The 27,971-nt window shown below is 44.2% G+C and overlaps 1 protein-coding gene across 11 annotated transcripts in view; it reads left to right on the top strand.

The window, feature by feature from the left end:
• The window catches only part of bcas3 (BCAS3 microtubule associated cell migration factor), a 324,466-nt gene that overhangs the window by 95,862 nt on the left and 200,633 nt on the right, over positions 1-27,971 (top strand). For all 11 annotated transcript variants that reach the window (XM_061680864.1, XM_061680865.1, XM_061680866.1 and 8 more), the window contains 4 exons: positions 71-221; positions 11,284-11,408; positions 12,635-12,800; positions 12,888-12,985. In XM_061680864.1, the coding sequence (XP_061536848.1) occupies positions 71-221; positions 11,284-11,408; positions 12,635-12,800; positions 12,888-12,985 (540 nt within the window). The remainder of the gene's footprint in view (positions 1-70; positions 222-11,283; positions 11,409-12,634; positions 12,801-12,887; positions 12,986-27,971) is intronic.

Genomic DNA, 27,971 nt, shown 5'->3' with positions numbered 1-27,971 from the left:
TAGGAACATCCAGTACTTCAGCAAATAAATTAATGGTGATGCTTTTTTTTCCCCCCTTTCTTTTTCTCAGCCAAGTTAAGCAGCCAAGAATTGTATAACAACTTCACCAATAACAGCATGGCAAATCCGTGGTTGTCTCCTCTACCCAGCCTCACTGTTGTGCTCCCTTTGGCTCAGATCAAACAGCCTATGACCCTTGGCACAATCACTAAACGCACTGGGTAGGTAACACACACATACACACACACACGTGACTATCTCGTGAAAAATAGGTAACAAGTTTCGTATTTCAAAAAAAAAAAAAAAAGACAATTATTTGTCCATTCCAGATCTTGTTTTGAAGTAATCCCGGTCAGTGCCCCATTACTCAACCACTGCCGGTCCCAAGACCGGGAAAAAAAAAGGGTTGGTTGCATCATGAAGGGCAGCCTTGCATGAAAACTGTGCCAAAAAAATCATGCGAGTGACTCGTTTGGCGACACCTGATAGGAAAACGCCGACAGTCACTTCTTCTTTTATACTCAGTCATATCTTGTAAATGGAAGGTTGTAAATTCACTGCCTTCCTCCCTTTTCCCTTTTTATGCGTTAGTGATACATGAAAGTACACTGTAAACCCTAATGAGTTCACTGAACTCAAATGTTTTATTTTAACAGATTGAACAAAAATATTTTAGTGAAGCTTCAAATGTTTTAAGTTGACCTAAAATAAAGAAAATATTTTTAGTTACCTTGAATTATTTCAGTATTATCTTATCAAACAAAATATTTCACAACTTATATTTTGGGGGAAATACACTCACCACTTTCAAGATTACTCAACTCATAATATGTGGGATATAAACTCAAAAACTTTATATTTCTAAACTCATGATACGTGGGAAATACAATCATAAACTTTAGATTTCTAAACTCATAAAATGTAGGAAAGAGTCTCAAAAACTTTATATTTCTTAACTCACAGGATATACACACAAAATGTTCAATTAAAACATTTAAATAATGTACTGGCTTCTGCTTTGCTGTATGTACAACCCCAATTCCAATGAAGTTGGGACGTTGTGTTAAACATAAATAAAAACAGAATACAATGATATATCATATACAACAGCAATGGCGTCCGTGGAACAGTGTCTGCGAGAACAAATGGACCTAAATGACCAGATGATACATTTAATTATGCTGCAAAATCGATCAAAAAGGCGGCGGCGGCGGCGGAGCTGGTATGTAGAACCAAGTTGTATGAGCACATCCCGTTGGCAGGACAGCAAACAAACACGCCAGCTGCTTAACCTACATTTTCCCCCAAATGTACTCTTTGTACACTGTGCCATGCTCCCACACCACACAGAATCACCTGTTTGGCTCGTTTTATGCCCAAGATCAAGGTCAAGGAGTTGGATGAGTGGAGGCAAGCTTCCACTCCTTATAATCCAATAAGGCTTTCTGTTTCGTGTCTGTAAAAGTTGGTAGTATTAAACCTCAGCTGAATAAAACTCACTCTCACAATGTTCACTGTTGAACCAGAGAGATTGGACTTGATCTTTGCTTTGATTAGTTACAATGGCAGTGAGATCTCAGAAAAAATTAACTTGTTCTTCAGTGACACAATTTCCATGTGAAGAGCTTTGTCTGCCTGTGTCAAATTGGGGATTTTGCAACCAGACAAACAATCGGACACTCATCCCATCTGCACACAGGGATGATGTTAACACAAATGAAAATCCAAATGGAAAGATTGTCACACACAAAACAAAACACACTCCTGACCAAATCCAGCTGCAGACATTTTCATGCAAATGCAGAAAGAGTGCAGGCAAGTTAATGAGAAAGACAACAGAGAGCGGATGAATGAGACCTTTTGACCTGATGCAGATGTACTCTGAGATTACTCTAATACATATATAACATCCAAATAAGTAGTACGAGAGCAATTGCCTTACAGCGCCCCAGAGACCTGGGCTGCAAAGGGGCTTTAAGGCTGTTGTAGCACATGGCAGAAAGACAGAACGAGTTTTGCAAATCACCTCACTTTGCTTCTTTTTTTAATGGCCTAGGCTAAGCTGCTATTAGAGCAAACAGTTTAAAAGATGAATGTGTGAGCTGTTATTCTATGGGAGTGGGGTCATCACCCTCACACGTTGAATAGATGCAGCTTTTTCTTGCTTTCTTTTTGTAACCATTCTCTTCTGACTTTCTCCCTCCCTCTTTACCTCTCGTAACAGACCCAGTCGCGCTTCCTTTTCCGTCACGATGACCCATGCTCAGCTTGGTAGCCAACACGCTTCCAACCTTTATCCGCTCACTTTACATAAACCGGTTGTTGTTATTTATTTATTATGCATGGAAAAAATGTTTACTAAGTCATAGAAATTTCCATCCATCCATCCATTGTCTACCTCTTATCCGAGGTCGGGTGGCTTTAGCAGGGATGCCCAGACTTCCCTCTCCCCAGCCACTTCTTCTAGCTCTTCCGGGGGTTTCCCGAGGCGTTCCCAGGCCAGCCGAAGGACGGGGTCTCGCCAGCGTGTCCTGGGTCGTCCCCGGGGTCCCCTCCTGGTGGGACGTGCCCGGAACACCTCACCGGGGAGGTGTCCGGGAGGCATCCGAATCAGATGCCCCAGCCACCTCATCTGGCTCCTCTCGATGCGGAGGCGCAGCGACTCTACCCTGATATCCTCCCGGATGACCGAGCTTTTCACCCGAGCTCTAAGGGAGAGCCCGGACACCCTGCGGAGGAAACTCATTTCGGCCGCTTGTATCCGGGATCTTGTTCTTTCGGTCACGACCCACAACTGACCATAGGTGAGGGTAGGAACGTAGATCGACCGGTAAATCGAGAGCTTCGCCTTTCAGCTTAGCTCCTTCTTTACCACAATGGATCGTTACAAAGTCATCATCACTGCAGACGCTGCACCGATCCGCCTGGCGATCTCCCATTCCATTCTTCCCTCACTTGTGAACAAGACCCCAAGATACTTGAACTCCTCCACTTGGGGAAGGATCTCATCCCCGACCTGGAGAGGGCACGCGACCCTTTTCCGACTGAGGATCATGGTCTCAGATTTGGAGGTGCTGATTCTCATCCCAGCCGCTTCACACTCGCCTGCGAACTGCTCCAGTGAGAGTTGGAGATCTCGGCTTGATGAAGCCAACAGAACCACATCATCAGCAAAAAGCAGAGATGCAATACTGAGGCCACCAAACCGGACCCCCTCCACGCCTCGGCTGCGCCTTGAAATTCTGTCCATAAAAGTTATGAACAGAATCTGTGACAAAGGGCAGCCTTGGCGGAGTCCAACCCTCACCGGAAACGAGCCCGACTTACTGCCGGATATGCGGACCAAACTCTGACTCCGGTCGTACAGGGACCGAGCAGCCCGTATCATGGGGACCGGTACACCACACTCCCGAAGCAAACCACCCACAGGACCCGCCCAAGGGACACGGTCGAACGCCTTCTCCAAGTCCACAAAACACATGTAGACTGGGTTGGGCGAACTGCTATGCACCCTCGAGGATCCTGCCGAGGGTGTAGAGCTGATCCACTGTTCCACGGCCAGGACGAAAACCACACTGCTCCTCCTGAATCTGAGCTTCGACTTCCCGACTGACGCTCTTCTCCAGCACCCCGAAATAGACCTTACCAGGGAGGCTGACGACTGTGATTCCCCTGTAGTTGGGAGACACCCTCCGGTCCCCCTTCTTTAAAAGGGGGGCCACCACCCCTGTCTGCCAATCCAGTGCCACTATCCCTGATCTCCACGTGATGTTGCAGTGGCATGTCACCAGGACAGCCCCACAACAGCCAGTGCCTTTAGGAACTCCGGGCGAATCTCATCCACCCCCGGGTCCTTGCCACCGAGGAGCTTTTTAACCACCTCAGTGACCTCAACCCCAGAGATAGGAGAGCCTGCCTCAGAGACCCCAGACTCGGCTTCCTCATGGGAAGGCGTGTCGGTGGAATTGAGGAGGTCTTCGAAGTATTCTCCCCACCGGCTCGCAACGTCCCAAGTCGAGGTCAGCAGCGCCCCAACCCCACTATACACAGTGTTGATGGTGCACTGCTTTCCCCTGAGACGCCGGATGATTGACCAGTGTTTCCTCTAAGCCGTCCGGAAGTCTTTCTCCATGGCCTCACCGAACTCCTCCCATGCCCGAGTTTTTGCTTCAGTGACCACCAAAGCTGCATTCCGCTTGGCCAGCCGGTACCCATCAGCTGCCTCAGGAGTCCCTCAGGCCAAAAAGGCCCGATAGGACTCCTTCTTCAGCTTGACGGCATCCCTTACCGTTGGTGTCCACCAACGGGTTTGGGGATTGCTGCCACGACAGGCACCGACCACCTTACGGCCAATGGAGGCACGGAACATGGTCCACTCGGACTCGATGTCCCCCACCTTCCCCGGAACATGAGCAACGTTCTGTCAGAGGTGGGAGTTGAAACTCCTTCTGACAGGGGATTCCGCCAGACGTTCCCAGCAGACCCTCACAATACGTTTGGGGCTGCCAGGTCGGACCGGCATCTTCCCCCACCATCGGAGCCAACTCACACCAGGTGGTGATCAATTGACAGCTCCGCCCCTCTCTTCACCCGAGTGTCCAAGACATGCGGCCGCAAGTCCGATGACACGACCACAAAGTCGATCATCAAACTGCGACCTAGGGTGTCCTGGTACCAAGTGCACGTGTGGACACACTTATGCTTGAACATGGTGTTCGTTATGGACAATCCGTGATGAGCACAGAAGTCCAATAACAGAACACCGGGTTCTGATCGTGGGGGCCGTTCCTCCCAATCACGCCCTTCCAGGTCTCACTGTCATTGCCCACGGAAGCATTGAAGTCCCCCAGTAGAACGATGACACCCCTCCAAGGACTCCAAAATGGGTGGGTACTCTGAACTGCTGTTTGGTGCTTAGGCACAAACAACAGTCAGGAACACAATACGAAGGTGGAGGCAGGCTACTCTCTTGTCCACCGGGGTGAACCCCAATGTACAGGCGCCGAGCCAGGGGGCAATAAGTATCCCCTACTCGGAACTGCTCGACCTCACACACCAGCTCGGGCTCCTTCCCTGCCAGAGAGATGATATTCCACCTCCCTAAAGCCAGCTTCTGTAGCCGAGGATCGGATTGCCAAGGTCCCCGCATTCGGCCACCGCCCAGCTCGCACTGCACCCGACCCCTATGACCTCTCCCACAGGTGGTGAGCCCATGGGAAAGGGGAAGCACGTTACCCATTCGGGCTGTGCCCCGCCGGGCCCATGGGTGCAGGCCCGGCCACCAGGCACTCGCTCTCGAGCCCCACCTCCAGGCCCGGCTCCAGAGGGGGGGCCCCGGTGACCCGCGTCCGGGCAAGTGAAACTTCGATCCATTCAATGTATTCTTCATAGGGGTCCGTGCTTTGTCTGGTCCCTCACCTAGGACCTGTTTGCCATGGATGACCCTACCAGGGGCGTGAAGCCCCAGACAACTCCTCGGATCATTGGGACACACGAACCCCACCACCACGATAAGGTGACGGCTTCCAGGAGGGGAAGAAAAATTTGAGCAAGAGTAAACTCAGTTTATAGTGTCAGGGACAGAATCCAATATAGGAAGAGCAAAAACAGGATAGGATTGTGCATTTGAAAACTGTGATGATGCAGATTAACCATCATTTTTACAACAGTAGCAACATTTCTCATTAAATTTAATTCTTAAGGTCAATTTTAATGAATGCTCTAACTCTGCAAACATGAGAGTACATTCCAGAACTTCCCCAGGTCTTCTGTAGGAGTGAGGGGCAGGTCATTGAGATTTTTAGCATCTAAGAAGTGTGGAAATGAATTACACGTAGACATTGCCTCGGTCAAGGGCTTGTATCTTTTCCCCTTGCGCATCCGAGGTCACCACAGTAAGTCATATTTGTATCCCACACAATTTGTTTGGCTCCGTTTTGGAGCAGTATGCCAGATGCAGCTCTACCGCAAACCTCCCATTAATCCAGGCGTAGGACCACCACTGGAGATCCGCAGTGGCTGTATTTTGGGGCATTGGTGGGGAACCAAACCTATACTCCCTGCTGCAAATGCAGCGCTGTGTACCACCACACAATCAATTTCCTCAAAAGGAGAGGTATGCAATAGGATTCTTAATTGAACCCTGTTAACAACTGGGATGTAAATAACTGGGAGCCAGTGTGTACCAGAGTACACCGCTGGAGTCTTTAGAACTTAGAATGCGTTCACTTACTTCAAGCAGGCTTAAGTGCGAGCTGAAATTAGCTTGCGTTTTTTTGTTGTTTTTTTGTTCTGTCTAATATAGTGACGATAACATAAGGTGCAGCAAACATCAGTTCACAACAGAAAGTTCACAAATACAAAATACAAATAAACAAATCTAAATGCCCAGGTCTACTAAGCTGTACTGATTCCTCACATGATATGATAATGTTTTGTAAGACGATGGTTCAAACTTTGAAAATTAGTGTATTTTTATTTATCTTTTCACCATCCATGCATCCATCCATTCTTTGTACCGCTTGGCCCCACTTGGTACAGCAGTTGTCTTTTATCCATGTAATTGTTTTGATATGTAAAGTATGTTTTATAAATATGCAATAAAATATGCAATAAATGCAATAAAGAGCCATTCATTACATGTAATTTGAAGGAAAAATACTTTATTGAGCTATATATTGTTATCGGGAAATAAAATTACCTATATTGGGATATAAAATATTGTCCATTTCGCACAGATATCTTTTGTAATATCATATAATATGATGATATAAATAAGGATGACATGATGTCAATGATTTCATTCCTTCACCCAATAAGAATTGACACGAGTATTGATAAGGAATTGGATCAATAAGCAGTGTCGATAATGGAATCGGAATTGCTAAATTCTTAGAAATTCCCATCCCCAAGAGAGACAATAATTCTAATTGCCAGTAATTTCAAAGACTATCCTACATCACTCAAAGTTTCCTTCAAGAGAACAAGAAATGGATGAGCAAACCGAGTGACGTCTTGTAAATGACAAAGCCTCTGGGATTTCACCAAAGCATTCTAAAATGTATGTATCCGTGTCTATCCATTTACTCAGCCGGGAGCCTGGGAAGCTTCCATAGTTTCAGCAGGCCTCAACACAGGGTCAATGGTAGGGGTAGTCCACCCCCCACTGCCATTAATATAAGTGGGAGTTTACTCAATGCCTCCATTACACTGACCATTGTGTTCATTTGTCAACTTGCACTCCAGGGGTAAGCTATTTGAGGGCAAATTCTTGCTCGCTACCTCCAGAACGAACATTTTCCCAAATCATATGTACCATTATATGTATGTATTGGGAGGGCTCAGGGAAATGCAGTAAAAATTGCAAGATTAAGAAGTCCCGCAGAGTACGTTGCTTGGCTAGGCTTGTGGGGAGAGAGTTCGGTCTCAACGGATTAATGTTGCTGCTGGGAAAAGTCCCATTTGCTTTACATTGATCACAGAGCACCACGACTGTGTTTGGATATGCACAATAAATACAAGAAAACACTCCCAAGTCAAATGTATTGGAAACACATACGAATACTGATATATAGAAAACAGATGGATGTACTGTATACCCAGACATTCTCTACATCTTCTTCACACATACACAAGCGCAAATGCAAAGGATGAAACAATTTTTTGCCGGATATGCGGACCAAACTTTGTGGACCAAACAGCACAAGCAAATGCATGGCCAGCTCTACACGATGTTCATGCAAAATAATATTTCGTTTCAACAAAAGCTCGACACGATTATTTTTCTGTGTTCTAAACATTTCTGCATGTGGTCTAGATTGAGAGAGAGATAAAGTAATTTGAAAATTAAAAGTGCTACCTTAAAGGCACATTGAGACTTTTCAAAACGTTTTGCACATTTTGGGAAATTAATCAGGTCATGCGTTCGAATAAAGTTGACGAAAAGTTGAAACACAAGTTAGGGTGATAATGTACCAGTCAAAATAATTTGGCACAGTAATACAGTTTCATTTCATTTAAATTAAAAAAGTTTTCATGTAAACAAGTCTAGTTAGTCCTAAATTCCAACAAAGGGAAATCTATGTGGTATTAGGTTGGTTTGAAGTAAGACTAAAGGTGCAAAACAAAATGGATTGAAAATGTATTTATTATGCTTGAAATACAGTCAAACTAAGCAGGGTCATTTTTGATCTGGGAGATCTGTCATTCATCACAGCGGCACGTACAGTTTTGTTTTTTTTAAGTGTTGCACGCACGCACACACACACACAGACACACACACAGTACGTCATCATATAAAGCTTCTTTACATCTGGATCTGAGAAGGTTGTTCACGTGAGCAAAAGTATTAGAACATGTGACTGACAGGTGTAAGGGTCAGTTTCAGATTTGCGTTTTAGCTGTGAACATTTATATTCGTTAGAGATGCACAACAACCAGAGAAGCTGTGTGTGGGTGAAATAAAAGTAATTGGGGAGCTGAGGAAAAATTTAAAGTCCATCAGAGCCATCCAGCTATCCATCCATCCATCCATTCATTGTCTTCCACTTATCCGAGGTTGGGTTGCGGTGGCAGCAACTCAAGCAGGGAAGACTTTTCCAGAAGCGTTCCCAGGCCAGCCGAAAGACGTAGTCTCTCCAGTGTGTCCAGGGTCGTCCCCGGGGCCCCCTGCCGGTGGTACATGTCCGGAGCACCTCACCAGGGAGGCGTCCAGGGGGCATGCTCACCACCATATGCCTGAGCCACCTCATCTGGCTCCTCTCAATGCAGAGGAGCAGCAGCTCAGCTCGTTGAGCCCCTCCGGTATGACGAAGCTTCTCACCCTATCTCTAAGGGAGTGCTTGGACACCCTGAGGAGGAAACTAATTTCAGCTGCTTGTATTCGCGGTCTTGCTCTTTCAGTCACGACCCGCAGCTGATGACCATAGATGAGGCTGGGAGCGTAGATTGACCGGTAAATGGAGAGCTTTGCATTTCAGTTCAGCTCCTTCACCACGACAGATTATCCAGATTCTGCATTACTGCAGGTGCTTCACTAATCCGCCTGTTGATCTCTTGTTCCATTATTCCCTCACTCGTGAACAAGACCATGAGATACTTGAACTCCTCCGCAGGTTCTCTTCCCCGACCTGGAAAGGGCACTCCACCCTTTTCCGGCTGAGGAGCATGACCATAGATTTGGAAGTGCTGATTTTCATCCCAACCGTTTTACAATCAGCTGCAAACCACTCCAGTGAGAGTTGAAGATCACAGCTTGATGAACCCATCAGAACCGCATCATCTGCAAAAAACAGGGACATAATACTGTTGTCACCAAACCAAACCCCCTCAACACCTCGGCTGCACCTAGAAATTATGTCCTTTAAGGTACTGAACAGAATCGGTGACAAAGTGCAGTCTTGGAGGAGTCCAACCCTCACTGGAAATCTCTCCGACTTACTGCCGGCAATGTGGCCCAAGCTCTGACAATGGTCGTACAGGTACCGACCAGCCCTCATCAAACGCTCTTCAAACGCCTGTTTGGAACATCCCACAGGCTAATTGGAAACAGGTGGGTGCCATGATTGGGTATAAAAGGAGCTGCCCTGAATTGCTAAGTCATTCACAAGCAAAGATGGGGCGAGGTTCACCTCTTTGTGAACAAGTGCGTGAGAAAATAGTCGAACAGTTTAAGGACAATGTTCCCCAACGTACAATTGCAAGGAATTTAGGGATTTCATCATCTACGGTCCATAATATCATCAAAAGGTTCAGAGAATCTGGAGAAATCACTGCATATAAGCAGCAAGGCCGAAAACCAACATTGAATGCCCGTGACCTTCGATCCCTCAGGCGGCAGTGCATCATCAATGTGTAAAGGATATCACCACACGGGCTCAGGAACACTTCAGAAAACCAATGTCAGTAAATACATTTCGGCGCTACATCCGTAAGTGCAACTTGAAACTCTTACTATGCAAAGCAAAAGCCATTTATCAACAACACTCAGAAACGCCGCCGGCTTCTCTGGGCCCGCGCTCATCTCAGATGGACTGACGCAAAGTGGAGAAGTGTTCCGTGGTCCGACAAGTCCACATTTCCAATAGTTTTTGGAAATTGTGGACGTCGTGTACTCTGGGCCAAAGAGGAAAAGAACCATCGTCCGGATGGTGGACACAAAGTTCAAAAGCCAGCATCTGTGATGGTTTGGGGCTGTGTTAGTGCCAATGGCTTGGGTAACTTACACATCTGTGAAGGGACCATTAATGCTGAAAGGTACATACAGGTTTTGGAGAAACATATGCTACCATCCAAGCAACGTCTTTTTCATGGAAGCCCCTGCTTATTTCAGCAAGACAATGCCAAACCACATTCTGCACGTGTTACAACAGTGTAGCTTCATAGTAAAAGAGTCCGGGTACTAGACTGGCCTGCCTGCAGTCCAGACCTGTCTCCCATTGAAAATGTGTGGCGCATTATGAAACGTAAAATATAACAACGGAGAGCCCGTACTGTGGAACAGCTTAAGCTGAACATCAGGCAAGAATGGGAAAGAATTCCACCTACAAAGCTTCAACAATTAGTGTCCTCAGTTCCCAAACGTTTATTGAATGTTGTTAAAAGAAAAGGTGATCGAACACAGTGGTAAACATGACCCTGTCCCAGCTTTTTTGGAACATGTTGCAGCCATAAAATTAAAAAGTAATGATTATTTGCTAAGAACAATAAAGTTTATCAGTTTGAAAATTAAATATATTGTCTTTGTAGTGTATTCAATTAAATATAGGTTGAACATGATTTGCAATTCATTGTATTCTGTTTTTATTTATATTTAACACAACATCCCAACTTCATTGGAATTGGGGTTGTATTTGCTGTGTTTTGGGTTTTTTTTTTCCAGGAAATTCCAGATACCTTATTCAAATATTATTTTAAAACACAAGCCTCAATTGAAGAATGTGGTTTTTTTTACATTTATTTTGTTACTTCTTTGAGTTCAATGAGAACATAAACTGTAGTTTGAATATTGTTACTTTGACAGTGACAACAACATACTGTATTTATTTTTAAATTACAATTTATGCTATATATTATGACATTCCATACCTCAGCTTGAATTTATTAAACTAAACTGGACCTATAGTGGAGTTGTACTGTATTAGAACATTCAGCTCCAGGAACAAAAAGCATGAGCGTTAATACGTTCAAAAATTTGCAGCGTTAAAACAGATTATAAAAAGGTGTAAAATTTAATTCTAGGCAGTTGTTCTTAATTTCTCTTCACCATTCTGTTTTCTCCTCAAGCAAAAGTAAGCCACCCTCCCAGATGTCCCCGAGCAAGTCCAGTGGAGGAGAGTTCTGTGTGGCAGCCATCTTTGCCTCCTCCCGATCATGGTTCATCACGAACCCCACCACGAAAAGAGAGAAAGGTTCGGTTAAATTATAAGTACACTGCAATTGCTGGAGAAATTGCGTGTGATCGCTGAACTGCTGATTGAAATCATGCGGTTGAATGAGGTGAATACGAAGAAGTTGAAACGGTGCAAATCCGTTGAGAAATAAGGAAATCATAGATAGATACATTTGTAAAAATGTTGAATTTTGGGCTTTAAATTTGAAATTTCATGAAATTTGGGGAATGTCTTGAATGAGCTGAACACGTAGGAATTGGAACGGTGCGAATCGGTTGAGAAATGTTGAAGCAGCAGTCAAAAATGTAGAATACGTCCTAACTTTGAAATTTTGTGGGTCAAAAGTGGAAAAATTTGGTGAAAATGGTGGAATTTTTGGAATGTTGAACATCGATCCCAAAGTGAATTGAATGAGCTGAACATTTTGAATTTCGAATGGGAACGACGTGAATGTGTTTTGTTGAATGACGATGTAATTTGAAGGAGGTTACCGACTGTAAGGTAGTGGTAGGGGAGCGTGTGGCTAGACACCATAGGATGCTGGTGTGTAAGATGACTCTGGCGGTGGGGAGCAAGATTAAGAAGACAATGGCCGAGCAGAGAACCATGTGGTGGAAGCTGAGACAGGACGAGTGTTGTGCAGCTTTTCGGGAAGAGGTGAGACAGGCTCTTAGTTGGACAGGAGGAGCTTCCAGAAGACTGGACCACTACAGCCAAGGTGATCAGAGAGACAGGCAGGAGAGTACTTGGTGTATCTTCTGGCAGGAAAGGGGGGAGAAGGAGACTTGGTGGTGGAGCCCCAAAGTACAGGAAATCACACAAGAGGTTAGCTATGAAGTGTGTCGCTCAATGTGCAGGTGTGCGTCGGCAACTTTTATTTTTAATCGATGGTCCGGTCCAAACAGGTTTGACTGCATTGCACAGTGTGCCGCAGGTCTTAATCTGCCTACAGTATTTCCTCATCGGTGGAATCATCATCATTATCATTACCATTATGTTGTGTGCGCGCGCGTGTGTGTATGTGTTTGTGTGTGTGTGTGTGTGTGAGAGACCTATGACTTTTGACTCTGTTTTTGTGGAAAGCTTTTTGAATGCAATGCTTTAAAAGTGCAATATACTGTAAATAAAGATTGGTTGATTGATAGATTGAAACTGACGGCTGACAGTTACCATTTCCACCAGCTTACGACTCTCGGCTATAACATGCATTGCTTTTGATATATTGTTTTTCATCCTGATTTCAGATCAGCCAAGGCAAACTGTTATCGACTCACTGTACATCATAAGCTGCTACGGTAACTTGGTAGAGCATGTTCTTGAACCTCGGCCAATAAGCACCGCCCAAAAGATAAGCGAAGACACCGCTTTGGAACTTTGTACCTCTCCAAGGGCATGCTGGACTTTAGCAAGGTGACACATTTTTTACTTTGCCTGGCCAAAGTATGAAATCATTCAGTCATGCTCGTTGGTCTTTGAATTGATGTTGTATCCAAACAGAACTCTGCAATGGATGGAGCTACAGCCACCCTTCAACTCCAAGCATCCATTAGTTTTGGCCTCCAGTAAGGTGCAGTACTGCCAGTACCTTTTGGCAGGTAAACCTGATTAACATGGCATGTTCTTATTGTAAAAATATACAGATGCTTTTCTTCTATACTTCACACTGAAAATATTGCAACAGTGAGGGCAATTTTGGCGGTAGACTTAAAACATTTGGGTCTGACATCAAAAGATGCACGATGAGACTAGATATCAACATTTCTACTTTTATATTACAGTATTCATATCTAGCTATGAAGACATCTTACAGGGTATCACTTGTTGTTTGAGCCCACTATTTATCGTGTGAGAAATAAGTTTTAGAACATGACATGACAGGTGTGTTTTGTTGCCTAGGTGTGTCCTATTTCATTGATTATTCAAACCGTAAATAGCGCTCATCAGTTTCAGATATGAGCTTTGCCTGGGTAAATTACATTTATACTAGTTAGATGTGTAACCAACATGAAAACGACAGAGCTGGCCGTGGGTAAAAATGAAGGTGGGGATTTAATCAGACAAATGAAAGACATTAGCCAAAGCCAGTATAACCATTTGGGAAGTCCTCAAGGAGAACTAGACCATTTCACTACTCCACATCAATGTTTAAAGCTTGAAATTGACTAGTCAATTGAAAATGAGCGACAGGCAAGTCGAAAGTCCTCCGGTAAACTGGCCGAATGCAAGACAAGATGCCAAAAACTACTGCTAAACTGATGATTAGTCAATTTCAAGCTTTAAAATTTGATGTGGAGCAGTGAAATGGTCTGTTTCTCCCAACAAGGGGACATCTTCATACTTCTGGGTCCGAGAGTACAAAAATAAGCAAGTTGTGGATGAGAATAGCAGTTAGAGTTGCTGGCTTCGGCTATTCCAATTGCCCCTAGTCTTAACATATCTAGACTGTACCATGGGATTGGCAGCGAGGAACAAGGTCAGCGGCGCAAAGCGAAGCCAAAATGGTATGTCCAATAATACACAGATAACAACTGCGTGCTAACGAGAACTGTATTTAACATACACCGACCACTACTAACAATGTGTCGTAACACTTGTTGCAGTACGCCATACGTACTATGCTTTTTGACAGCTAACTTCAGCCGAAAGGTGGACTACATTCTGGACTGGTTGCCAGTCAGTCGCGGGGCAAGGGACAGACAACCATTGAGTCACATTCACACCATCACTGTTTATTTATTTATTCCTGTCCAACCCCCAGAATCATAGTGGCACCTCCCGTCTTCCCCGTCCTCTATTAACCAGGAAGTAGCTTGCTAACTAACAAACAGATGGACAAACAAACCCAAATGCAAAGCTCTATTAATTGTTTTCATATTTATTAATAGTTCAACCTTGGTTGAGGTCTGTGTTCCACGTAGTGCCATTTGAGTTTTTATAATCATTATGGGATTGCTAAAACAACAAATGTAGTGTGGTAGCACAAAATCTTCAGTTTGTGTCAGTAAATGTCAGTAAAAGATTACGAGAACATCTGAACTTTATTTGGGGTTAATCAGAGGCACTTTAAATGGTGGCAGGTGTGCTGACTCCCATTAAAATGAGTTTGATTGTGATTGGTTAATTCTGAAAACAGCCACATCCAAGTTATAAGAGAGTGTTCACACTTGTGCAACCACATTATCTCCGTTCTTTCCCTCTCAAAAACACATTTTTTAAAATTGAGTTATGCAGGATATTGGCTTCATTCATGGTGAAAATTTTTTTGAAACTGGTGTTTTGAAATGTTTTCATCTCACAAAAACTTGGCATTTGAACAGGGGTGTATCGACTCTGTATATCCACTATACATTTGCGCTTCCGAAAAACATGCATGTGAGGCTAATTGAAGACTTTCAAGTATCCATAGGTGTGAATGTGAAAGTGATTTAACAAGACATTGTTTTGGTCTGTTTGGTTCTACTTAAACAACTAATGCTCATGTCAATAAGCAAGCCACCCTGACATCATTTTAAATCTGAAGGTTTCCATCTGAAATGCCACTTTACAAATGCAGAACAAGCTTGGATGGCCATACACAGTATAAATCATTCCATCGTCTGGATTGAGCTTGCACTATCTGGATGATTCAAGTCTAACTGGTAGAATATTTTCTCAAATGTGGGTTTATAATCTCCCAAAGTGTCAGAGTAATGAGGACAGGTTTGAGTGATGTTCACAGGCGTCATATTCCATCATTACGTCTGCCAAAATGGGCAGTGGAACTTGAACGCATAATGAGAATTTGCATTGCATTTGAATCCAATTAGTTGCCAAATAACAGTGATGTTTCTGTATTCGCCGAACTGGTTAAGTGTGACCAAGGCAGGGCTAAAAGCATATTTTTGGCTCCAAATTCATTGTTGTGTTCTTGCCATTTTCCCTCTGGGACAGATTTAGTTATCAACAGTACCACTTTTGACCAAGTTTGTCTTGGAATGCCATCTTAAATTTTTGTGCGAGGCTTTTGAAGCACACTCTCGAGATCATGTTTCTCAGCATGATCCCTTTGCCAGCCTTTTTTTTCATTTTTGTCTCCTGCAGGGCTGTGCAGTGCAATGAAGAAGTGTTCTAGGAGAATAAGAATAACCATACAACAAATTAAAGCCCAGCCATACACCCCTTGTCCAACTGCCTTTTGCAAAGCTTTACAACCAGGCCACTGTTGAAACCTGAAGCGATGGATTGCCAAAGAAGTTACGAGAACTAGACAACAAGATGTGTGTAGATGTGTACATTAAATGACGTGCAGATGATAAAGCGCGAGAGACCATCTTTAAACTAATTGTGTATGTATCCACGCCTCTAGAATGTGGTACTGTACATAGCAAAAAGCAAGCAGGACTTTATTGACAGGTCTTGGTCTCTGGTCTCAATGTTCTGTATTGGATAACTCCATCTAATTAAAAATGCATTATGCCGGTAAACTAATAGGATGGGTAGAGGAAGCACCAGGGCCAGGCCAGATCACAGACTCTAGGATGAAATGATAATAGGCAACAATGGTTTCACTTCTTAGTCACTATCTCCATCCATCTGAAGCAGCTACTGGGAGAACTGAACCCAGGGCCAATGAATAGCGACAGGCAGTTTGGTCTTTGGAAGATTAAGAAAAAATATTTATTTACAAATTAGACAAAACAAATGTTTTGTCTTTGTATGAGTTTTGTTATTATCATACTGTGTTTTGGTGGGATATGACATGTTTAAATCAATTTTATTAATGTAACAATTAGCGTATTCACCTTCTTTTTCCCAGCTTTTAGAGCTGAACAATAATTCATGGCAGCTCCCCAGTCACTGCCTATAGAGTATACCTCGGTTATTCGCGTGGGATAGGGACCGAGCAATGCCACAAATAGCTAAAAACTGCAAGTAATTGACACCCTCCACCCTTAAAATGTTTAGAACTGACGATGCTAAAGAGTATTTCTCCCCTTCCTGATAACTGATCGATGTTTTGCATATTCTTCATATTTAAATGTTTCACATCATCAAGCCAGTTTTAATGTCTCGCAAAGATAACCAAACTAAATATGCATTCCAGTTTCTAAATGTCGAATTGATTAATTTAGAGGGAAAAAATCCAAACATTTCTGTCTCTGTCCCTGTCTCAAAAACTAATTGCCCCCCACTGTTGATTAACCACAGTTTTTGGAACGCTGAGTTCAATTTCACTGGCCACACACAGGCAATGATTACTACCACATTTGTTCAATCGACATATCACTCTAATAGTACCCGTCAGACAAAGTGAAGTAAGCGACACGATCTAGAGATCTATCATGCCAAAACCCAAAGAAATTCAGTAACGAATATAGTGAGTGATTTAAATCTATTAGTCTGAAAAAGGTTACAAAGCCGTTGCCAAGGCTTTCGGACTGCAGCAAACCACAGTCAGATCCCTTTTCCACAAATAGTGGAAACTGCGAACAATGGTGAACCTTTTCCGCTATGATGCTTGCCTTTTCTCATTGTCTCTTGCACCCCGCCTCCTCCTCCTCCTTCCTCTGAGGGAGGGTCGTTTACCTCAAGGCATTGTTGCCCTCTATAGGGTGCCGTTCCTCATTGCAGTTATCCAGAGGCTTGACGATCACATATGAACTGCACAAGACCCTGCCCCACCCATCCCTGTTAAAAAAAACGCCATTGACTTCTTTAGACGGCATTGGCAGGGAATAGCTTTATTCTGAATGACGTCTTTGGAGGGCATTGGCGGGAAATGAGTTCACTGTTCGCATAAGATGGCAATTTCTGAAATTATGTGTGTCTTGTATTTAAACATAAAATGAGGGAAATTATTCTTGTTTGGTTTTACAGCAGTTTTACAGCAAACTCCAACTGGGGTGTCAATAAACAGTTTAAAGCATGCTCAAATTTTGATTAATTGCCCAGCCTTGCGCTACACACATTCTCTGCAGGCTGCAAACAATAAGTCACGGGTGATCTGTTTTAATTGATAGACGAGCGCCGATCACGTGTTTTCCACGGGAATCGGCCGATCATGATCGGTGTCCAATTGATCAGAGCACCAATAAGAACTATAGTAGAAATAAAAAAAACTTCCATGAATCTTAGTTTGACGACGAATGAGTGATGGTAAGCGGGTTCTTAGGCAGAAAGAGAAGAGGAAAGCACAGAGCCTATAATTGAATCTGGGGACTTTGAATGTTGGGACTATGACAGGAAAATCTCGGGGGTTGATTGACATGATGATGAGGAGAAAGGTTGATATATTGTGTGTCCAGGAGAGCAGGTGGAAAGGCAGTAAGGCTGGAAGTTTAGGGGCGGGGTTTAAATTATTTGACCATGGTGGGGATGGGAAGAGAAATGGAGTCGGGATTATTTTAAAAGAAGAGTTGGCTAAGAATGTCTTGGAGGTGAAAAGAGTATCAGATCGAGCGATGAGGCTGAAAGTTGAAATTGAGGGTGTTATGTATAATCTGATGAGCAGCTATACCCCACAGGTAGGATGTGACCTAGAGGTGAAAGAGAAATTCTGGAAGGAGCTGGACAAAGTAGTTCTGAGCATCCCAGACAGAGAGTGAGTCATGATGGGTGCAGATTGTAATGGACATCGTGTTGAAGGAAACAGGGGTGATGAAGAAGTGATGGGTAAGTACGGCATCTACGAAAGGAAGTTGGAGGGACAGATTGTGGTAGACTTTGCAAAAAGGATGGAAAAGGCTGGAGTGAACACTTTTTTTTCCGGATGAGCTAGGAACATAGGGTCACCGACAAGAGAAGAGGTAGAAATACACAGGTGGATTCCATCTTGTGCAGACGATGTAATCTGAATCTGAATCTTTTCGGGAAGAGGTGAGACAGGCTCTCAGTGGACAGCAGGAGCTTCCAGTGGAAGTCCACTGGACCACTACAGCCAAGGTGATCAGAGAGGCAAACAGGAGATTACCCGGTGTATCTACTGGCAGGAAAGGAGGGAAGGAGACTTGGTGATGGAATCTCACAGTACAGGAAATCATAAAAGGAAAGAGGTTAGCGAAAAAGAAGTGGGACACTGAGAGGACCAAGGAGAGGCGAAAGGAATACATTGAGATGCGACATAGGGCAAAGGTAGAGGTGGCAAAGGCCAAACAAGAGGCATATGATGACACGCATGCCAGGTTGGACACTAAAGAAGGAGAAAAAGATCTATACAGGTTGGGCAGACAGAGGGATAGAGATGAGAAGGATGTGCAGCAGGTTAGGGTAATTAAGGATAGAGATGGAAATGTGTTGACCGGTGCCAGTAGTGTGCGAGCTAGATGGAAAGAATACTTCGAGGAGTTGATGAATGAGGAAAATGAGAGAGAAGGGAGAGTAGAAGAGGAAAGTGTGGTGGACCAGGAAGTGGCAATGATTAGTAAGGGGGAAGTTAGAAAGGCATTAAAGAGGATCAAAAATGGAAAGGCAGTTGGTCCTGATGACATTGGTGTGGAGGAATATAAAGTGGGTACGGAAAGTATTCAAACCCCCTTAAATTCTTCGAAGTTCAGTTTTTCCTCATTAATGTAGACACAGCACCCCATATTGACAGAATTGTTGAATTTTTTTCAAATTTATCAAAAAGAAAAAACTGAAATATCACACAGCCATAAGTATTCACACCCTCTGCTCAGTATTTAGTAGAAGCACCCTTTTGAGCTAATATAGCCATGAGTATTTTTGGGAATGATGCAGCAAGTTTTTCACTCGTGGATTTGCGGATGCTCTGTCATTCCTCCTTGCAGATCCTCTCCAGTTCTATAAGGTTGGATGGTGAACGTTGGTGGACAGCCATTTTCAGGTCTCTGCAGAGATGCTCAATTGGGTTTAAGTCAGGGCTCTGGCTGGCCAATCAAGAACAGTCACGTAGTTGTTCTGAATCCACTCCTTCGCTCGCTATTTTAGCTGTGTGCTTAGGGTCATTGTCTTGTTGGAAGGTGAACCTTCTGCCCAGTCTGAGGGTCTGAGCACTCTGGAGAAGGTTTTCGTCCAGGATATCACTGTACATGGCCGAATTCATCTTTTCATTGATTCCAACCAGTCTCCCTGTCCCTGCAGCTGAAAAAAACACCCCCACAGCATGATGCTGCCACCACCATGCTTCACTGTTGGGACTGTATTGGACAGGTGATGAGCAGTGCCTGTTTACCGCTTAGGATTAAGGCCAAAAAGTTCTATCTTGGTCTCATCAGACCAGAGAATATTATTTCTCACCATCTTGGAGTCCTTCAGGTGTTTTTTTTTTTTTTTTTTTTTTTTTTAAGCAAACTCTATGCGGTCTTTCATGTATCTTGCACTGAGGAGAGGCTTCCGTCGAGCTACTCTGCCATAAAGCCCCGACTGGTGGGGGGCTGCAGTGATGGTTGACTTTCTAGAACTTTCTCCCATCTCCCAACTGGATCTCTGGAGGTCAGCTACAGTGATCCTTGGGTTCTTCTTTACCTCTGTCACCGAGGCTCTTTTCCCCCGATTGCTCAGTTTGGCGGACAGCCAGCTCTCGAAAGGGTTCTGCTCGTCCCAAACGTCTTCCATTTACGGAGGCCACTGTACTCCTAGGAACCTTAAGTGCAGCAGACATGTTTTTTGTAACCTTGGCTAGATCTGTGCCTTGCCACAATTCTGTCTCTGAGCTCTTCAGGCACTTCCTTTGACCTCATGATTCTCATTTGCTCTGACAAGCACTGAGAACTGTAAGGTCTTATATTGATAGGTGTGTGGCTTTCCTAATCAAGTTCAATCAGTATAATTAAACACAGATGGACTCCAACGAAGGTGCAGAACCATCTCAAGGATGATCAGAATAAATGGACAGCACCCAAATTAAATATATGAGTGTCACAGCAAAGGTTCTGATTACTTAACGGCTCTATGATATAAAAAAAAAAAAAGTTTTTCTTTTTTAATAAAGCTCCAAAAATGTCAACAATTCCATTTTCTTCTGTCAATATAGGGTGCTGTGTGTACATTAATGAGGAAAAAAAGTGAGCAAATTATTTTAGCAAATGGCTGCAATATAACAAAGAGTGAAACTTTTAAGGGGAACTGAATACTTTTCGTGCCCACTGTATATCCCTTCAATATAAATTGTGGCTCAGCGCAGGATTGCATTACTTATTACTGATGACTTGCGTAACTCAAATGATAGCTTGACATGACTGACTTGAAATAAAGGGGGCAGCTTAGTTGATATGCTTGATATCTGCCACAGTATCATGGCACTTGCTTGAAATTTAAAGATTCAGACTTGAGACTGAATGATTTGCACATATGTGATTTACGCCGACTTCTTACAATTCAATCATTTTGTTTTAATCTATTGTTTTTTAGTAAACATCATGATGACTATGCGATTGTCCTATCACACATAACCTGTTCACCACCACAGACTATACTGTCTGTCCTTATTAAATGTGGGGGGAGTGGTATTTTGCTGTGCCGAATTCCAGCGGCCTGTTAGTCGGAGCAGTGAAGCAGGCAGTCAGAACAAGAACAAAGGCTGCCTAGGTACTGATGAAGCCCAATCTCATGGGGGCTGGGGCCCATAGCCAGTGGCTGGACAGGCTGATCTCCAAGGAAAGATAAGGGGCTCATCGAGTTTGAAAACTGACTTTATGGTGCGGTAAGGCTAACAGTTGTGTAAATAAATTATTAGTATGAAATGAAGTAAATATTTTCATTTTGCTGCCATTTTTCCCGGGTTTCCCTTTTGAGTGATACTTTGGCAGACAGATTCTGGCATTACTGACATACTGAGTCAGCTTAGTCATAATATCATTAAGGGCAGATTTGACTGACAGTTCCTTCATTCATCCAGCTACAATTACCAGAGGCTTTCTCCATTTCTCTTTGATTACTGACCCATTCATGGTGCCAAGGTTTCTCATTCCCAACGACGTTGCTCCAAAGCCTTCACTGTGGCCTAATCTGCAAGAGCAATGAAGAACTATTGACAAGGCTAATGTGGCTGCCTTTTCATGGGTCTAAAAGTCCAAAGAGAGCCAGTCAGTTTCCACAATTAGAATTATATAACTGTTAGTAAAGAATGGCAAACAGCCAAAAAGCATACCCTCTATTGCTGTCACAATTATGCTCAGCGGAGCATGGAGGAGAACTACAGGTGGTCAATTATTGATTATGTATTACTTAGAGAGATGTCTGAAAATATTCAAGATAGGTAAAATCTGTTATATAAATGCTGGAACTTCCATCCATCCATTTTCTGAGCCGCTTAACCTCACAAGGGTCGCGGGATGCTGGAACTTTTTGGCCTTAATTCTAAGCGGTATGTGTGGAGAAATCCAGGCACTGCCCAATACAGTCCCAACAGTGAAGCATGGTGGTGGCAGCATCATGCTGTGAGGGTGTTTTTCCAACTGCAGGGACAGGATGACTGGTTACAACCAAAGGAAAGATGAAGGCGGCGAAGTACAGAGATATCCTGGACGAAAACCTTCTCCACAGTGCTCAGAACCTCAGACTGGGCCGAAGGTTCACCTTCCAACAAGACAATGACCCTAAGCATACAGTTAAAATAACAAAGGAGTGGCTTCAGAACAACTCTGTGACTGCTCTTGAATGGCCCAGCCAGAGCCCTGACTTAGGCACCAGGACACCAAGGGCACCATCTACACTGTGTATAATGGGAATGGGGTGCTGCTGACCTCAACTCGGGATGCTGTTAGTCACTGGGGAGAATACTTTAAAGACTTCGTCAATTCCACCGACACGCCTTCCCATGAGGAAGCAGAATCTGGGATCTGTGAGGCGGGCTCTCCTGTCTCTGGGTATCCCAGATAAATGCTGCCGAAATGAGTTTCCTCTCCAGGGTAAGAAGCTCGGTCATCCGGGAGGGGCTCAGAGAACAGTCACTCCCACTCCGCATTGAGAGGAACCAGATGATGTGGCTCGGGCATCTGTTAAGGATGCCTCCTGGACGCCTCCCTGGTGTGGTGTTCTGGGCATGTCAAACTGAGAGGAGACCCCGGGACGACCTTGGGATCCCCCCGGAAGAGCTGGATGAAGTGGCTGGCAAGTCTTGGCTTCCAAGGTAAAGCTACTGTCCCTCGGATAAGCAGAAGAAAATGGATGGATGGATATTTGTTAATATAAGATCATCTTTATTAGACCTATAATGGGGAAATTTGCATCATTTCAGCAGCAATTGCGGATATAGTAAATAAATAGGATACAAGAGAAGACGTGCAAGAAGTACATTTCACAAAATAGAAACCAAAGGTTGTCCGTGCATTAACTATCCAATTCAATCTATCATCAATTTTGTTTGTTGCACTGAACTTGCATGGTGCTGCTACACATGATTCAAGGTTTAATGTGCTTTTATTGTAATTTCTTCAATATGTGTAACACATACAGAGGATTGAAATTACAGTACTCAAAGGTCCCGCAGTGCAGTACAAATAACATTAATATAAAAAGCTAAATAAAACTCTGGTTTATACAGAATAAAACGTATTAATTGAATGTGTAAGTATCAAAGATCAGGTGATGTGTGCAACATAGTCAAGGTCAGAGAATCAAGGCCCTGGCTGTGTCCTCAGACCCTCCTCATCCCCAGATCTAAAAGGTGCGTTGTGGACCTTCAGTAGTCTGTAGACCTCCCCCGACAGTCATAGCTACTGATTAGCACGGACAGTGATGGACTTAGTGGTGGTGACATCATCCATGCGCTTGCTGGTGCAGGCAGTAACAGTCTCTGCGTACTCCTGAAGGTCTGTGATGGAGTTGTAGATGGCAGCCTGTTTGAACATGGTCCAGTCTGTGGAAACAATCTTGAAGTGCCTCAAGGGACCCTCTGGCCACACTCGTACCTGTTTACTAACTGGTTGGGAGACTTTAACCAGTGGTCTGTAAGCTGGCATTAGCATAACAGTGAGATGGTCTGAGGCGCTGAGGAGGGGAAGAGCCCTGTAGGCCCCTCACAGGGGGGTAAAGACATTGTCCAGAGTGTTATTTCCCTGTGTTGAAAAGTCAATGTTTGAGTAGAGTTTAGGAAACACAGCCTTGGGGTCAGCATTGTTAAAGTCCCCAGCTAGGATGAGGAAAGCGTCTGGGTGGGCCGTCAGCTGTTCACTGATATGATGGTATAGCTAATTTTGCGCCTCACTCTTGTTATTGCTGGAGTTTGGAGGAATATAGACTGCAACAAGCAGTACGGCAATGAATTCCCTCGGTAAATAAAATGGTCGGTACTTCAGAGCCATAAACTCCAGTAGCAGTGAGCAGTGTTGACTGACCAAAATAGCGTCCCGGCATCAGGCATCATTAATGTAAACACACAGTCTGCCGCCGCGAGTCTTACCTCCCGCGAGAGTTCAGTCCGCTCGGTGCATGCTAGCCGGTCGAGCTGAATGGCGCTGTCTGGAACGCTGCTGTTAAACCATGTTTCCACAAACCCAAAAACACAGGACTCTCCCACAGTCTTACGGGTAGAGCGGAGCAGTCGAATGTAATCCATCTTGTTGTCCAGAGAGCGTACGTTGGCTAACACGATGGAGGGAATAGCCAGCTTTTGTGGTTTAGCCGCTAGTCTAGCTCAGATACCTCCGCGCTTGCAATGTTTCTGCTTCCTCCTTCGCCGTTCATGACGCCTCCACTCAGGGCGCGATGCAGGAGTGGGGGTCGCAGCGGTTGTAGGCACCTGGAGCTGACCGGAGTTCCGTAGCTCCTCAGTGAGAGTCGTAGTAGTTTTGCCGATGTCGAGCAGAAGCTTACAACTGTATCTGCGTCTTGGAACATGTAGACATCAGAATCAGAATCATCTTTATTTGCCAAGTATGTCCAAAAAAAGCACCCTGATATGGGCTGTTCGGTCCCTGTACGACCGGAGTCAGAGTTTGGTCCACATATCCGGCAGTAAGTCAAACTTGATTCCGGTGAGGGTTAGACTCTGCCAAGGCTGCCCTTTGTCACCGATTCTGTTCATAACTTTTATGGACAGAATTTCAAGGTGCAGCCGCGGCATAGAGGGGCTCCGGTTTAGTGGCCTCAGTATTGCATCTCTGCTTTTTGTAGATTATGTGGTTCTGTTGGTCTCATCAGGCTATGATCTCAACTCTCACTGGAGCGGTTCGCAGCCGAGTGTGAAGCGGCTGGGATGAGAATCAGTACCTCTAAATCTGAGACCATGGTCCTCAGTCGGAAAAGGGTGGCGTGCCCTCTCCAGGTCGGGGATGAGATCCTGCCCCAAGTGGAGGAGTTCAAGTATCTTGGGGTCTTGTTCACGAGTGAGGGAAGAATGGAACGGGAGATCGACAGGCGGATCGGTGCAATGTCTACAGTGATGCGGACTTTGTATCGGTCCGTTGCGGTGAAGAAGGAGCTTCGCCGAAAGGCGAAGCTCTCGATTTACCGGTCGATCTACGTTCCTAACCTCACCTGTGATCACGAGCTGTGGGTCGAAAAGAAAGAACAAGATCCCGGATACGAGCGGCCGGAAATGTGTTTCCTCCGCAGGGTGTCTGGGCTCTCCCTTAGAGATAGGGTGAGAAGCTCAGTCATCCGGGAGGAGCTTGGAGTAGAGCCGCTGCTCCTCCACATTGAGAGGAGCCAGATGAGGTGGCTGGGGCATCTGATTCGGATGCCTCCCAGACATCTCCCTGGTGAGGTGTTCCGGGCACGTCCCACCGGGAGGAAACCCAGGACACGCTGGAGAGACGACGTCTTTCGGCTGGCCTGGGAACGCCTCGGGATCCCCCGGAAGAGCTGGATGAAGTGGCTGGGGAGAGGGAAGTCTGGGCGTCCCTGCTAAAGCTACTGCTCCCACGACCTGACCTCGGTTCAGCGGTGGAAAATGGATTGATGGATGGATGGAAGGCGGGGGTTCTGAATTGCGCTTTGTCTGGTCCCTCACCTATGACCTGTTTGCCGTGGGTGACCCTGTCAGTCGCAAAAAGCCCAAGGCAACTTAGCTCCTAGGCTCTTTGGGACACACTAACCCTTCCACCACGATAAGGTGACAGCTCAGGAAGGAGACCCAATATAAGTATATTACTTATATTCTTTGATTAAACCCTCTCGGGCAAAATCAGTCACCGAGCCTTATTATCAATGTAAAAGTATACCAGTGATTTCCAGCCTTTATGGAGCCAAGGCACATATTTTACAATTGAAAACTCTCACGGCACACCAACTAACAAAAATGTCACAAAGTGGGTACATTAATTACTGTATGTACTTCCTGCCATCTAATAGAATAGCATGTATTTGTTCTGTCTGTCACTATGCCTCACGAGCATAAATAGATGAAGAAAGATATATTATTGTAAATAAATAAAATTTTTTGGAGCAATTAAATCAAATTTTATAATTTCCCACGGCACACCTGAAGAGCGCTCACGGCACACTAATGTGCCCCGGCACACTGGTTGAGAATCACTGAAGTATACATGTTATGCTTTGTGGTGGAGCTCATGAGGTCTCATGAGATTGTGTACATGTACTTTACATAAGGTTTTGACTGGTCCGTATATTTAAATATACTCCATGTTGTGAATGTTTGCACCCACAACAGCTAAGTTAGATGTAAATGCTTGACATGGTATTTTTATTTGTCTTTGACCAAGTATTTCAGTGGTGATGGGCAAATGGAAATTATGATTTTTTTCTCATTCTTTGTTTTATAAATCTTTGTATGTAACATCCAGTGTAACGTCCTAAATATGATGCCAGATGGTAGCACTTAAAAAAAAATTCTCCCTGTGAAATTGTATTGATGTTCTGACGCCTGTAAGGGGTGTTATGGAGACATCAGACCAAGTGGACTGTCTGGCTAGACTCCATTGAGATGAATAGTTATTTCACAGACTCTTGTCAGTCTGGCTACTGAGGTGCTTACGAACACACATCAACAAGCTCACCGACAAAAATACAGAGGATTGTTTCTTTTCCTGCTCCATGGGGGATGACCACTTATACACACGCACACACAGGAAACCAGATCTAGCTCATCCACCAACTGCTTCATGACATCAATAATTCATTAAGCAACAGCTATTGTTCCCCTGGGTCAGACAGAAGGACATAGAAATATGTAGGAAGTAGATGTGACTCAGAATTAAAGAAATAATTGTCGGAGAAAATATGTAAACCTTTTGGAATTACCTGAATTCATGCATAAATAAAGTCATAACTGAAGACAAAGTCAGTATCCTTAAAATAATACCGTGCAAACAATTATACACACATGGATAAAATTGTTGGTACCCCTCTCTTAATGAAAGAAACACCCACAGTGGTCACAGAAATAACTTGAATCTGACAAAAGTAGGAATAATTAAAACTTTTATGAAAATTAAAAAAACGAAAGTCACACATTGCTTTTGAATTGTGGTTCATCAGAATTATTTTATAAAAGAAACTCCTGAAACAGACCTGTAAAAAAATGATGGTACCCCTAGAAAAGATTGAAAATATCTTGACCATGGGGACTTGGTCAAACAAGGTCTGTCCTCTTAATTAGCATCCCAGGTGTCTTCAAACTTGTAATCAGTTAGTCGGCCTATTTAATGTGTGACAAGTAATCACTGTCCTTGTTTGGTGAAATGGTGTATAGTACATGGACTAGAGGAAGCGAAGGAGAGCATTGTCTCAGAAATTAGAAGATTATAGACAAGCACATTAAAGGTCCCATATTTTGGCCGTTTAGACCTCCATAGAGTGACTCTCTAAAATGGACCAAATATAAAAATGTCAATTTCATCCATCCATCCATCCATCCATTTTCTGAGCCGCTTCTCCTCACTAGGGTCGCGGGCGTGGTGGGGCCTATCCCAGCTATCATCGGGCAGGAGGCGGGGTACACCCCGAACTGGTTGCCAGCCAATCGCAGGGAACATACAAACAAACAACCATCCGCACTCACATGCACACCTACGGGCAAGTTAGAGTCGTCAATTAAACCTACCATGCAAGTTTTATCAGTGTCCAGAAAAGGCCCCTCTGACAGTTACTTCTGTTTGACCAAGTTTTGTATCCACTTTGTTCATATTTGGCTAAGACCCACCCCCTTTCCTCTGATTGGTTGCCTCCGTGTAGAAGACCCAACCCTCACTACTTGTGAGAGCACGTGTTTGTTATTGTTGACAACGCTGGCGCGGGGGCGGAGAGGTAGGCGGAGATCTTCGCTAGTGACGTACAATAGATAAGCTCGAGAAATTTTAATGACCTGATTGGAGGCCTCTCATCAGGGGCAAAATAATTCCAGAAACACGAGTAATTTCCCCCGCTAAAAATCACAGTTTGGTTTTGGTACTGGTACTCGGTGCGACACTAATGTGGAGCTTACCCTCATTTGAATAAATTGGGGGAATAGTCAACCCAGGCCAACTGAACAATGTTTAACGTTAATATTTGTTTTATTTAGGTTGTTACTGCTTATGGAGTTATTTACCTGTAATTTGTGCATGACGATTGCTAATGTTTTCCATGAGCGCAAACAGCCATATGTCACTTGAAATGTTACATGCACAGAGTACTGTATCTTTAAAGGATTCACAGCATGTCACTATTTTCACATTTTGCTATGTAACAGCATCATTCAAA

The sequence above is a fragment of the Phycodurus eques genome, chromosome 7 (genome assembly GCF_024500275.1).
Source record: "Phycodurus eques isolate BA_2022a chromosome 7, UOR_Pequ_1.1, whole genome shotgun sequence".
In the NCBI taxonomy this organism is placed as follows: Eukaryota; Metazoa; Chordata; class Actinopteri; order Syngnathiformes; family Syngnathidae; genus Phycodurus; species Phycodurus eques.
Note: the sequence above shows the minus strand (reverse complement) of the source record. Positions and strands in the feature narration are given on the sequence as shown.